Consider the following 15,578-nt stretch of genomic DNA (forward strand, 5'->3'; position numbering starts at 1 on the left):
GCCCTGCAACGTGGGGCGAAACGTTGGCTCAATAAAAATAGTATAATCATTTACTATTTGAGTTTTTTTGACCGCACCCAGACCATATTCCATTCATCTATACACACGGTCAATCAATAATCTTCCAGTTAATTTATCTTGATTGTTTCATGGGGTGGGGATGTTGGTCTCAGAGATTTGATAATCGTCTGTATTTTATTTATTGATTGGTGAAGTTTAAAAATTTAATTTGCGTTAGTATTTTACATTAAAAATTTATATGTACATTATTAACTTTTTAAGGGAACAGGTTGGGCATCGTGAATGTGTGAAAAACACAGGAATGGCTTTATGCATATGTTATGAGCTAGAAATGTGTTGTTTGAAATCTTGTCGGGAGTTTTTTTAACTCCTTTCATTAAGATATCTTTTCTATTGCTAACAGGCCACTATTCTCTCCCCAAAGGTGTATTGTATGTAGCTAAGGTAAGGTTAAAAAATATGGGAGATTTTTTTATTGTACACCTCCATATTGTATTCATTATGATTTTTTTCTTCAAAACAGGTTCTAATTAATTGAATTTGTTTTATTTTTTAGTAATCTATTTTCAATATTCTTTATATTTAATTTTAATTAATTGTAGTAATTTATTAAACAAAATACAATTTAAACATTTGATTAATTCTAATTTGTTTGTTTTAGGTTAGCTCTAAATATGATGTAATCTATCTTATTACAAAGTATGGATACATTCATTTGTATGATTTGGAAACAGCTACATGTATTTACATGAACCGTATTAGTATTGATACTATATTTGTAACCGCTCCTCATGAATCAACTGGTGGTATCATAGGTGTGAATAGAAAAGGCCAGGTAATGTTGACTTAATAACTTATATAAAGATAGAATTAAATTTTTTTTCTTATCGGTTTATAAATATTTGATTTATTGATTCATTGTGAACATTTGACTAGTCATTTTAGTGATATCTGACACTGGGCTACTTTTTTTTTTCTTTTCTTCAATTAGATGATTTTTCAATCATCCTCAAAATAGTTAAAGTCATTGTTTACATATTGACTACCAACTTCCAGATTACTTGTAGTTTGTGTTATTATTTGGGATACCAACTACAAATTATATCTGTAGTCTATTTTTGTATTTATTAATGTAATATTAAAATAATTTTTATGAATGTAACACAATTATTTGTCTTTCTTTTTTTAGGTGTTATCAGTGAGTGTTGAAGAGGACCATATAATCCCATATATCAATAATATATTACAAAATCCTGATCTAGCATTACGCATGGCTGTTAGAAATAATCTAGCTGGAGCTGAAGATTTATTTGTTAAAAAGTTCAACATGCTTTTCCAAAATGGCCAATATGCTGAGGCTGCTAAAGTAATTTTAATTTTTGTACCTGTTTCTAACAGAATTTGTTTAAGGAATGCCGTCATTCGTTCATTCTTGATATACTTGATTTAACAAATGTAACTGGCTGAACAAATGTAGTTCAAAATTCCTTTAAAGATCCATTATTATTTTTTTTCTTTTATCATCTTTTGTTATCCCATTACTATACCCCTTTCCTTTTTCACGTTAATGCTTTTATTTTTATTTATTTCCTTTTTATTCAGTGCTAATTTACCATTAAATTTACATTATTTATAATTCCAGTTAATATTCTTTTTTCTTGTGTTTACTTATTAGCTGAGCAGCTATAAAGGTCGGGGTGTGCCTTGGCTATTTTTACAATATTGCTTCGTTGGTTTCTATCCATTGCCTTTTCTCTCCATCTTGTGACTCCCAAAACTTTTAGGTTCTCTTCAAGGTCATGTAGCCAGTGTCTTTGTGGTCATCCGACTCTTCTTAATCCAATTACAGGACCATGAAATAATTTGCTTAGTATTCTGTGTTGGGGCATCCTTATTATATGGCCCAGCCACTCTATGCGGTGTCCCTTGATAAATCAGACCACATTTCTATCCCCATACAAGGAGTATAATTCAGTGTCTGTTCGGAGTCTATTATTCCTATTATTCTATTATTTATTATCCCTAAATAAGTTTTATTTATTTCATATTACGTAAATAATTCATAACAATGAAAATCTTTAAGTGTGAATATCTCCTAAACAAAGAGTTTGTGGACATACCTTCAGAGGAAATTATTTTCTTGTTTTGAGGTCCTTAGTTCTTATTTTCATTTTGGCCACTTAACCCTGAAACACCCTGTATAATTGTTTCTTAGTACACTTTGACAATATTTTTCTTCTAAAAACCCTTAGATTTGCAAAATATGCCTAAGTGGCTACCACTATTCTGTTATTTAATTCATTTATTTGTTTGTTTTCATCACTGAATTCCAAGCTAAGATATGCGAAACTTCACTTTTTCAAAGTAATAACCCGCCATGTATAATGAGGCACTGCTATGGCCTGAACTAATTCATATATTTAATCTATATATTCTTATTTCTTGTATAATTTTTGTATTTTTATGTTACTGTTTTAAGAGAGTATTATTTTATTTTTTCATATTTTCCCATTTAATCCTACTGGTTTTATTCTCCTCTCTTCCTTGGTCCTGTTAAAGGCCTACAACCCCAACCGAAAGGTCGCTACACAAAAACAGTAAGAAAGAATACAGTATCTTCAAAAAAGTAATTCTTGGGAGTTGCACATCCTTAGAACAACTACTCATGTTTTAGTTAATGCAATATTTTTTTAAATTTTAATGTCTTAAATGCTGCACAGATGTAGGAGTTGAATTCAGAATTTAGGAAAAGCTGGAAACTGTTTTTATCTTCTCAGCTTAGGTCTGCAATGAACATACTGAGTTTTATTCCTCTTGCTATGGAACTTTAGTGATTACATTTGGATTTATAATTAACATTGCAATATCTGACAAAGCAACCAAGGCTGTCAAGAATATTTTCCATACAAATGTTGTAGAGCTTGAAATTTTGAACATATGAATACCTTCCTTTAATATTTTCTTAGAATATTAAGTTCCCAACTCTATTTTAAAGTTTAACTTTTTACTGCCCAGTTGGAGGATGAAAAAAAAATCCCAATTAGACAGGAGAAAGCTGGAATTAACTGTTCTAATCCCTTCACTATAGATCTCAAATACAAATAAAAGGTCTCCCCACCCTCCCTCCCCTTGTTATGTGAACTTCAGCCGCCACAAGCTAATTTATAATAAAAAAATTAAAATTTTAAATGAAGCTTATTTAAAAATTTAATCTTAAGTGACAGGACATATTGTTTATAATATTGTATTAGAAGTAAATCTTAGATTGAATAAAAATTTATTTATTTGTAGTAACTTTTCTAATGTTAAATTTAAATGGAAAAAACAAATTATACTTATTCATGGTTTCTCTAATATTGATATATTAAATAAGTGTATGAAAGATCTGTAACAATTTAAAAAGTTTCAAACTATTCATGTTATAATAGTAATTAATTAATACCTCAAAAACTGTGATTAGAGGTTCTTGGTTTTGGATAAAGGAAATTGCAGATAACTGTAAATCACTATTGGTTTTTTTCTTAACTGTTATGTAGGGGTGAGTGTGGATCTCTGTGGAAGTGTCAATGTTATCATTTCTTTACACAGTAGGATCACTTGTAGTATATAGCCTGATAACATGATAAGGTGAAGTGACAACCTCCTCCCTAATCCCAAAATTGCTTATTGCATTCTTTATAACAATTAGAATTTATAAATTTTATATCGCTGGATTAAATTTCCAAATAATTTATAGTATTTTGCCCTTATATTTTGTTTGAACAACAACTAACCATTTCCTTTTCAAAGGGTTTTATAAAGACTAAATTTCTAGTCTCATGATTTCTGGTTAATTCAATATTTTAAAAAATTCAAATTCCATTGATTTGATTTAAATATTGTGAGAGTTATACTCCGAAAATCTAGCTATATTTTATAGTTTAATCTATCTTTCTTTTTTCATTTTTTTTTAAGGTGGCAGCAAATGCACCCAAGGGAATACTTAGAACTCCGCAAACCATTCAGCAGTTCCAGCAAATACCAAATCCCCAAGGTCAAACATCCCCTCTCCTTCAGTATTTTGGAATTTTGCTTGATCAGGTAAAGAAATATTAATCTGATTTTTCAATTTTCTAATTTCTGTTGGCTATGCGGTATAGATGAGAAAGTAAAGCACCACTTAAGTGACGGTAAAAAAGAACTACTATTGGAAACTTAAAAATCGTTTTATGCTTAACTTAAATCATATATCTAAAAAAAATATTAATTTTATATTATATTATATTGGTCTAATAAATTTAACTTATTCATTTATTTACATGTTAACTGCCCACTATGATATAACTTATAGTTTAAGTTCTTGCCTTGGACACCCACTGTTAGTTATCTTATAGTTTCAGACTTATCATATTTCACAGTATATACGAATATCATTATAGCTGTACAAAATTGGTGAATTAAAAAAACTACAAGATAAGCCGTGAGCATCCTAGGCAAGAACAAGGATCGTCTTATGGGCAGTCAACGTGTTAGTATACATATGATCTCATCAACCATCTTTTCTGCTTAACTGGCAATCTCTCATTCCCAACTAAGATAAATACCTGATGTTCTATTATACTTACATTATTATACAGTTAAAAATGAAAAATTACTATATCATCAATTTCAGTATTAGATATAAATAAATTTCAATAAGATTTATTTACTGTATTATGCATTTCAAGTTTTGCTTTTTGAGGGTTGTATTATTTATATTTCCTTTGATTTTGTTATATGTTTCTACATTTTTTGGAAACATTTGATAATTAGTATCAATTTTTCGACTCAAGATCTTGCATTTCTATTTCAGTCCAGTTAAAATTGAAAGTTGCTAATTTAAGTTCACTTGTAAGAAGTGATATTATATTATTCCCTTTCATGAAGCATGAAAGCTTTACTGTTTGTTATTACAAGTCTAGTTTGGACATTCTTTTTCTTTAAATCATATGTGCTGGGGCAGGAGTGAGGTATAAAAAATTCAAAAAGAATGATTTAGATGAGGAGATTTCAGGTTAGTAAATTAGAAATAAAAAAATTTGGTATCTAAGATCATCAGACCCTCATTATAATTTTGGCTTATAGGAAATGAAACCACACATTTTAAAAATTAGAAAATATACTTTAAGTTATAAAATATGTTAAATTTATTTATTATCTGGTATAGTATAAAAAGGTGAGTAATTAGAACTGTAAAAGAACAAACAATTCTTATTCATTGTTAATTTATTTCTGGACATATTTAAGATTAAGAACAGGCCTGGAAATGCATTATTCAAATCTTGATATATTGAGAGTCAACTGCAGTTACAGATTAATTTCAATTAAGCATTCTTTGATGAACTATTTACCAGGAAATATAAATTAAACATATCTTTTAAAAAAAATTAGAGTTCATATGTCCAGAAATATTCTATTTTTTTTTTTTACTTTCACTTGGATTTATGGTGCATCTTACTCATTCAAGGTGCATCTTTGTCCATAAAAAGAAGTTACAAGAAAAGGTATGGGACCAATTTTGCTACTATATTACCCTTTTATGATGTTGCAAATACTAGAGAATGGGGTTACAGTTAAGAAAAACATACCAATTACTCTTAGATTTTCCTAATTTTAAGTAATATACATGAAAATTAATTTTATGTCTTACCCTAGAAAAAATCAGTGGAAAGATGATGATTTATGCATATTTATTTATTTGTAATATATATGAATTTAGGTTTCACCAAAAAATTTGTCATGAGACAGGACAGATTTCATATGACCATATCATGTGATCATCAGTTGCACTAATATATGAAGTGGCCTAATAGAAATCTTTGGTATAATTATTTTCTAATTCAACTCCTATCAGAGCAAGATACAACTTTATAGATTTTAAGTTTAAATTCTTTTCAGTTAAGAGATATTATTATCAAAGTTGTGAAAAAATATTGTTGGTGAGAACCCGTTTTCAAATCAGGGCAAATTTAAAAATTGTCTCTAGTATGCTTCTATTGTATAGGTGTCAGTCTCAAGATAACACTGGCATCCCTCGGATAACGGTCCAAAAGATAAAAGTGAATACACCGAGGGTGAGAGAATAGGTGGATATTTTTGAGAGGGGGTATGTTTGTTGGACCTTATGGACATGCCAGTCCTTATAGGATTAAATATAATAATCCATTAAATTACGTAAAGGGCCTTTATTTTTACAGTTAATTGCCTTGAGACTCTTGGATTATGCTTGAATTTTTTTAAATTCACCATATCTACGTTTGTCTCCATTTTTATTTAACATTTGTAAGTATTAATTTATTTAATTTTATAGGGTCAATTAAATAAATATGAATCCTTGGAGTTATGCAGACCTGTTCTGGCTCAAGGAAGAAAACAATTATTAGAAAAATGGCTGAAAGAAGATAAACTTGAATGCTCTGAAGAACTTGGAGATTTAGTGAAGCAAACAGATCCAACACTTGCTCTGTCAGTTTATTTAAGAGCTAATGTTCCAAACAAGGTATCATTTTCTTATATTGTTCAAATGATCAATTCTTATTGGTTGATGCTTCAGTATATATTTCAAATAATATTTATTAGTATAATTTAAGAGTTTGTAGTTATTGTATCTTTTTGACAGATATGTTATACTCATTCACTGAATTCTGCTAATGACCAATTTTTTTTAGAACACAATGGTGGACTAACTAAAATATAAAATACTAGAGGTGTAAATGTTAATTCTATTTGATTATTATCTGAACATCTTGTAAGTAAATACACTTGTTCAATCACCAATTTGATCTTTCAAGTCAGTCTTTGTGCAAATGTATAATACCCTCAATGCAATTTAGGCAATACAACTAGTGAGGGTGCATTATGGTTTAAGCCTTTCTGCAAAGATTGAAAAGAATTTATTGTAACATCTAGAATTTATTGGCAGCGTTAAAATTCAAAGTGTTCATCAAATGGTTATTTAGGAAAAGTTGTGTTGAAGTATTGCTAGTTAGTGTCATTAAAACTATACTTTATATATTAAAAGTATACTAGTCCATCTATGGCCTTTAATGTTAGATATAGTTTTATGATTATAATTACAATTATTGTAAAACTAAATGGTTATTATTATGCCATGATTTCTGAAGTAGAATTGTGTTAGTTTAATGATATATTGCAAGTCACAGTAGTGAAATAAATTAATGATTGCATTTTATTATGTAATTTGTGGATTCATTTTCTGCTACTTCCATTCAGTTTGACTAATAAGTTTAAATAGTTATCCAAGAACTTTGTATGTTAATGAATATTGAAAAGAAGGTTGTCTCTACTGTCAATATTGAACAACTTTGTATGCCTTAAACGTCCGCAATGACAGACAGAATTTTCAGGCTTTTTTGATCTTCAATCTTAATTCTCAAAACACGCAAGCAAGTTTTTTGGCCCAGTTCAAGTTATAAACATTTTATATTTGTACAAAAACAAAAGAGTCTTTCAATTGTCATTGAGCTAGTGTGTTTACTCATAACACATTGAGACAATGACTGAATAGAAAAAACCCACTACATGTCATCTATATTTTCATTTTGGTTTGTCCATGTTGTGTTGTGGATAAAATTTTTGGTCATTGGCTGAATTTGATGATAAAGCATAGCAAATAAAATTTTTAAAAATTACCTGTTTTTTGAGTTTTGTACTTTTTCAGTTTACATGGTTTGTCTAAAATTTTGTTGGAAGTAAATGCATTATTTTATATATCCTGTTCCAAGATCCTGTACCTATCCTGTTCCATCATAGATCTCCAGTTAGCTTAATTAAGTATAGCTGCCTTCCTATTTCTCATACCAAGCTGCTCAACTTTTCTATACCTCAGGCATTTTCAGCATCACAATTTTCCCTTTATAGCCTTCTTACCACCAATGCTCCTGGTTTCAACTATTTGTTCAGAGAGGTCTTTATTTGGAATTTTCTTTTCTTCTATTTGCATGGTATGATTCGCTCCATTAAGCCTCCTAAATTGTCCAAGTGGAAAAATGAAAAATAACAAAAAAAAAAAAAAAAAAACTCATATTATTCAAGTATGAGCATGGTTTCAAGACCCTAAATATCCAAAATGCCTTGAAAATAGTGATTATATTTTTGCTTAGAAAAATTCTATAGAGACAAATAAATATGTTATGTGATGACTTTTAAATTTAATTATTTATTATTCTTTAATAAGGGCTAAAATAGTGACCCTTGTTTATGATTTTTTGCTTCTTGAACTTATCTTACTTCTTATTTTTTTACCTATGTATAATAAACTATAAATAGCAGAATCCTGTCATACAATGTATTTTATAGGTTATACAGTGCTTTGCTGAAACAGGACAATTTCAAAAGATTGTTTTATATGCAAAAAAAGTAGGCTATTCACCTGACTACATTTTCCTGCTCCGAAATGTGATGCGTGTTAATCCAGATCAAGGTGTTAGCTTTGCTCAAATGCTTGTTCAAGATGAAGAACCACTTGCTGATATAAATCAGGTAGTTTTTATGTTACATATAAGTAATTGATAGAAATATATTTTCAAACTTAAATAATATTAGTATTTTTTATGAGAAAAAAAAAAGAGCCATACGAATGTCCCTTTCAAGACAATCAATATTTGTACATAAAAAATAAGATTTTTTCTTGTATCAAGTTAATATTTAAAATTTTGGTCAAATTATATACAAATACTAAATTGTTTTATAGCTACCTTTCCGTCATTTTCTTGTTGTATTGTTCATCAACTGTTAGAATACTTGAATTTCTAAATTCTTCCTAAACAAGTTTCATAATTTGCACTGATTTGAAAACTCCATTAGACCAAGGCTAGAGGAAACAATTATTGGTTAAAATTATGAAGAGAAGGGTTTTCTGGTTAGCAATTAAAGAGCATTGTGTAATGTCTTTTTAAGATTTGGATTTTTTGGGGGGGGGAAATATAGTGTAAAATTAAATTCAAGAAAATTACTGTTTTCTCTGAAGCAAAAAAAAAAATATTGAGAAAAGCTTACTGTTTCTAGTTAAATCATTTCTATAGAGGAACATAAGATCCTCAGATCAGAATTAAGACTTTTCGAAATGTAGATTAAACCCACAGGGTATGATACTAGACTTATCTGTTATTAATCCTTAATGCTTTGGGCTTTTACACGCAAGGATGCACATATGATATGGCTATTCTGATTTGAGGAAAGTACCCTAATATACTTTGAGATTTACTTCTAATATTTATGGATATTCTGACGAATTGGTGTTTAGACAATGGTTTTAACATAAAATCACTCAAGGTAAAGGTTTTTATCTTCACAAAGAAGAAAGAGGTGACAATTACAACACCTAAATTAAACGGAGTCCAGATCAGCCTGGGTAGAGAGGGGTTCTTCTGGACCACAAATTACAAAGGTTTAGCCATATGGAGAAAACAACTAGCAAAGCACCTACAAGTATCTATAAAACAGTAGTTGGTAAAACACGAGGACTTAAACCTAAAATAGATTAGACCAATGGTGTTACATGCTACCATATCAATGTGTCACAGAACTAACATGGGTATATCCAAAATATTTCTGGAGAAACTGCAAAGACTAGCATACCTAATTAATAACAGGTGCATTAAATGCTACGCCGACAACAGCAATGGAAGCTATGTAAAGCTTGACATTTCTGCACATGGAGATTGAAGTATAATAAATACTATGGATAGCCTCAATAACAAGATATTTAATCCAAATAGTAAAGGATAGAATTGGATAAAAGAGATACTGGGTCATTTTAGATTTATCCCTTACGTTAGGCCTAATTGGAAATGAGAAAATGAAGCCTTTTTTGAAATTAGAAATATGGTGTATCAAGAAAAATTCATTTACATACATAAACGTAAGAAGTGGATGGAATTTGATGTGTATGAACAATATAGGTTTATCAAGGAAAATACACTTGTGCATGGGTAAGTGAAAGCATTCTATGAAATTTATGGAGGTAATAGCTATAATGCCTGAAAAAGGATTTGACTGGACATGAAGCCAAAGTTGCTCTTTGATGTCCAAAACATAAAACACGAATGGAAATTTTGGTTCTGAGGACAAATAATTTTACTTCCTACATGAATACAAAGCTTCATTACCTTTAGTAGTAAGGAAGCAAAAATACAAATATTAACTTTAAAAAATAATTAATATAAATGGCTTCTGTCACAAAGAAGTGTTCTTAGTTTAATTTTGCTAATTTGTCAAAGATTTCAGTAAAATTCGAAAATTCTATCTAACTCTGGCTTGCAATACTATTGTACTGCCTGCTATTCATAATGAGATGGATATCATTGACTATTTGGTGACTGAATGATGATGATTAATCTGATATAATCCTTAACAGCTAATAATGATTTATTATTAGTATTACTAATATTTGTATAAGCATTATATCACAAATCTAATTGGATTACAAATCCAAAGTTCGAGAAGTGGAAAATGAGATGAAGAACATCAGCAGGAACACTGAGATAATAACTGACAGAACACTATTTCGAAAAACTGTACAAGCAGGTTTTCAGGTAAGGATAAAATCAACACGTAGAAAGAAATGGACTCAGGAGAAGAAGGAGTGGCAATCTCAAAGGATGGAGGAGGTGTGGGCTCGAAGGAAGCATGACCAAAGTTGATTTATCGTATTCAAAAGAAAAAAAATATGTATATATTTATTATATTTATATTAATTTTAAATATGTTATATTAATATAAGTGAGATTCGCACCAAATCAGCTCCTTGCACAACCGTTGGTCTAGTTACAGTACTTCCTTACAAAGCACTTCACATCTAACTCTTCATGGGTTGTAGCAGTACAGATTCATTTTTTATTTATATTTAACAGAATATGTCTTTAATATTTTCTTTTTATCTTACTTATTTCCTTCTTTTAGATTGTTGACATACTGATGGAGCAAAATATGGTACAACAGTGCACAGCTTTCCTTTTGGATGCCCTTAAAAATAATCGACCTTCAGAAGGCCCTTTACAAACTAGGCTTCTTGAAATGAATTTGATTTCTGCTCCTCAGGTATTCTATTTATTTTTTTCTCAGGAATTTCACTGTGAAATTCAAATAAGTACTATTTGTTTCAGTTATAATAATGAGTTTTTGAGTTTTTTTTTTTAAATGGATAATGACACAGCTTTAAATATTTAGGTTGCTGATGCAATTCTTGGGAACCAAATGTTTACACATTATGATAGAGCCCACATTGCACAGCTTTGTGAGAAGGCTGGTCTACTCCAGAGAGCATTAGAACATTATACAGGTTAAAATATTTTGTCCTTTTTTTAATTATTTTAACTTACATAATAATAATGATTCATTAATTTCAAGTATTTTTATTTAGATCTTTATGATATAAAACGAGCTGTTGTTCACACTCATCTTCTTGGCCCTGATTGGCTTGTGGGATACTTTGGTACCCTTTCTGTTGAAGATTCTCTTGAGTGTCTAAAAGCCATGTTAACTGCAAATATTCGACAGAATTTGAATATATGTGTTCAGGTAATTCCACCTATTTTGTTTAATTTTCTGAGTGAGTACAGGTGTTTAAAACCAGGTTCAGACACGTAGCAACCTTGTGATTTCCCAGAAGCAAGCAGCCAGTGTCTCATATACCTCAATGTGGCAATGGGTTTCTTGGCAATTCTTCAGTTTCTCACCTACTTGATCTAGTCTGTCTTTTTAGCCACTTTAAAGGCTAAGAATATTCAGTTTCCTGAAGTTATTATCTCTCTCTGTCCCCATATTTATCAGAATTAAGTAATTGTTCAATACCTAAGGATTGTATTAATATTTATTAATGCCACTTATACGTTGATATGAAAAAGATTTAGATAATTTTTTCAATTACATTTTCATCTAATCTAATTATATTTTACCCATTATAACAATTTGACACTAACTTTCATATGATACATCATATAGAAAAATATTTAAAAAAAAAATCGAAAATATACTGAAATTTTATTTTTTATAACTTTTTTCGGACCTTGCCCAAGAATTAAACGATCTTTAAAGATAAATATTGATTGGCACCATAATTACCTTTTAAGGCATCTTCCAGTTGTTGGCCTTGAAAATGTTTCCATTTAAATTGAACTCTTTGTATTATCTGTCACATGTCACTTTTTTGTGTATCTATTAATTTTTCTTTGGAAAAGCCATTATGTTATTGTAATATTTTTATTTCCAGATAAATCATATTGGATTTTTTCTATTATACGAAACTGAGCGATTTGATTACATTATTATTTGGTTTTCCTCAATGAGATTAATATGTACTCAATAAGATATTCCTTCTTTAGAACAATTGATTACTTTTGTCTTATCTTTTTTTAAATAATTCAAATATACTGTAACACTGATAAATTAGAAAGAAATATCTGTAAATTTGATTTATTTATGGCTGATTGATTTTGATATTAAGATATTATGTAGTATCTAAATGTTCACAATCATGATAATTGTAAAAGTTTTTATCATTACTTTGTTAAATTTTAATTTTAGATTGCAACTAAGTACCACGAACAGCTGACAACCAAGGCTTTAATAGACCTTTTTGAATCATTCAAAAGTTATGAGGGGTTGTTTTATTTCCTTGGCTCCATAGTTAATTTCAGTCAAGATCAGGAAGTTCATTTTAAATACATCCAGGTATGTATGTTTAAATCTGTTTTGTTCCTCTCATATGAATCATTTAGGAAAGGCATAAAGTGTAAACATTATTCATAGTATTTTTTTTTTTTATTTATGTGTTAGTACCAATATTCTAAATAAATATCACTGTTTCATAATTTTCAAAGTAATTAAAACTATTTTTTTTACTTTTCTTACAGGCAGCCTGTAAAACAGGACAGATAAAAGAAGTTGAACGAATTTGTCGTGAATCGAATTGTTATAATCCAGAAAGAGTGAAAAATTTTTTGAAGGAAGCAAAGTTGACAGATCAATTACCACTTATTATTGTTTGTGATCGGTTTGATTTTTGTCATGATTTGGTTTTATATTTATACAGAAACAATTTGCAAAAATATATTGAAATTTATGTGCAAAAGGTTTGTTTTTTCGTATCACTGTTAGTTTTATTTTGTCTTATTGACTTTGAATTAATAAATTTATATCTATTAAAGGTTAATCCATCTCGGTTGCCAGTTGTAATAGGAGGATTATTAGATGTTGATTGCTCTGAAGACATTATTAAAAATTTGATGATGGTTGTAAGAGGACAGTTTTCAACTGAGGAGCTTGTTGCTGAAGTAGAAAAGCGAAATCGACTGAAACTTCTGCTTCCTTGGTTGGAAACTCGTGTTCATGAAGGTTGTGTTGAACCTGCTACTCATAACGCTCTAGCAAAGATATATATTGATAGTAATAACAATCCAGAACGATTCTTGAGGTATGTTTCAATTGATTTTATTGAAATTTATCATTTTTTTTTTTTTTTTTTTTAAGTCCTTTTTAAATATTAATTTATATTAAAATATTTGGTATCAAATATATTTCACTTTCTAAAAGTATTATTTTTATCGTGTTTGATTGAGATTTAGTTATTTTTTATTTTAATGAATCAGGAACACAAAGACTGGTGTGTTCATTTTTCTGAGTTTTAAAAACATCAATTCTTCTTTCATTTATGTGGAGTAAGTAACTGTAGAAATATATTGACTGATTTTATTCCCATACTGACTAAGTCTTTAAAATTTTTTGATCTCCATATTGTGATTTTGCAATTCTTCGCAAATTGACGGAGTTTCTTAGAGATTTGTTTATTTCTGATAAATAAAAAAGTATACTCGAGTTATCCCATTCATATTGGAAACCGAATATTTTACCATATTTTAGGAATATAGGAAAAAAGAACGAAAAAATTGTGATCGGGGTATTAGGTGTTTCTGAGACACTCAATAACCGCACAACTGAAACAGGTTGTATACTCACTTAAGGTTAATAGTATAAAGAGTATTTTGATCAAATATTATCTTATGGTATATTAACAACAATACTATTAAAATTTCCAAATTTTCACCTCTGTTAGTCGGAGACTCTTTTGCCTAGGGAAAAAATAATTAGGAACTAACTTGCTACAGTGGAACATATTAGCTTCTTTGCATTTTTTTTTTTGTAATCCACCTCATAAGTGGATTGTGAAATGCCTGTCTGGATTTCATCCAGCTTGTTTCTGTTTCGTTTGGAGTCATTTGCCACATAAACCCAATTCCCTTCTTTTCTTATTCCTTTCAAAAGTAATATGTGGGTTCTTTAATGCTACATTTCTGTCTCTTTCTTAGTTATATATATTTTTTTTAGTGGTAGTACAATTTCCAATGTCTGCCCATACAGTAAATATGAGCATTTTTTATACCATGTATTGTATCATGATATTCCTTAACACATAATTTAGCAATTGTTCTCCAAAAATTATTTTTTGTCATTATTTTTGTTTAGCTAGCAATGTGTATGCTTTATTAAATTCTGGTTTGATGTCCATTCAGTTCAATTGATTGTGGATTATCCACTGACGTGAAGATTATCTGAGCTCACATTTTCTTAAAATAGTCTTTAAATTTGGATGAATTTTGAGCATTTTATTAATACACTAAAATTATGTTATATTTAATATTTTCCTGGGATATCTAATGTATTAATTTAATAAAATCATCTGCTACCTGCCCTTTCATGTCAAAATCCATGCATACCTAGTAAAATGGTTTGCTAATAAATGCATCTATTTGTGTGTTTATCTATTTCAAGCCTAGCCACCTATTATGTCAATCGACATAATTTCAATTATATTCTTTGTTGGTCCTAAATTTGACGGTAATCCAATCATCTTCCTGAACTTGACTTGTTTTTGACCCATAGCTCACATTGTTTTAGTACTAGTTGGTATATCATGTGATCCTTACTTTTAAAATAGTCGGAGTTTTTCAGAAGTTTGCTTACTACCATTATGGCCATAAAATTGATGGACCCTATCAACCAAGTAGAAGTTAAAGATTGTGGGTATGTCAATCCGTTCCCTATTATGTTATAGTCAAAAATAATCTCATCAACTTTAATAATGTTTGTTTATTTTCTAATTCCCACTTTATAGGCTTCTTGAGCTTTAATCATTTTTTTTAACATGAATGATATTGACAATCTTCAAACAATCAGATCCATTTTTATAACTTTCTCTGTAACTGGATTTATAGATAAAGAAAGATGTACTGGGATAAATTAAACATTAAAGTTTTGATTTCAGATTCATGAGTGGGTTATGACCTGCCGTGTACGGGGCTCGGGGTTTCTAAGCCCGATTAGGGGTTCCCCGTACACGTTGTTATATTGAAATTTATTCTTATATTAATGTATTTATATTATGTATTTGTATTTATATTGTATATTTGTATTATGTATTTATATTATATATTTATATAAAGTATCTCTATCAGTTCCTGATGGGAACCAACTGAAAAGGGATGCGCTATATTTAATTCAACCACCAGTACCATCTGGCT

The 15,578-nt window shown here is 29.3% G+C and overlaps 1 protein-coding gene across 1 annotated transcript in view; it reads left to right on the top strand.

Moving 5' to 3' along the window:
• The window catches only part of Chc (clathrin heavy chain), a 63,907-nt gene that overhangs the window by 13,671 nt on the left and 34,658 nt on the right, over positions 1-15,578 (top strand). Inside the window, exons 7-17 of the mRNA XM_014431604.2 lie at positions 683-856; positions 1,211-1,387; positions 3,976-4,101; positions 6,350-6,538; positions 8,359-8,541; positions 10,963-11,100; positions 11,230-11,341; positions 11,423-11,580; positions 12,586-12,732; positions 12,915-13,133; positions 13,209-13,474. Coding sequence (XP_014287090.1) covers positions 683-856; positions 1,211-1,387; positions 3,976-4,101; positions 6,350-6,538; positions 8,359-8,541; positions 10,963-11,100; positions 11,230-11,341; positions 11,423-11,580; positions 12,586-12,732; positions 12,915-13,133; positions 13,209-13,474 — 1,889 coding nt within the window. The remainder of the gene's footprint in view (positions 1-682; positions 857-1,210; positions 1,388-3,975; positions 4,102-6,349; positions 6,539-8,358; positions 8,542-10,962; positions 11,101-11,229; positions 11,342-11,422; positions 11,581-12,585; positions 12,733-12,914; positions 13,134-13,208; positions 13,475-15,578) is intronic.

Source organism: Halyomorpha halys, unplaced genomic scaffold, assembly GCF_000696795.3.
Source record: "Halyomorpha halys isolate HHAL.00 unplaced genomic scaffold, Hhal_1.1 Scaffold989.1, whole genome shotgun sequence".
In the NCBI taxonomy this organism is placed as follows: Eukaryota; Metazoa; Arthropoda; class Insecta; order Hemiptera; family Pentatomidae; genus Halyomorpha; species Halyomorpha halys.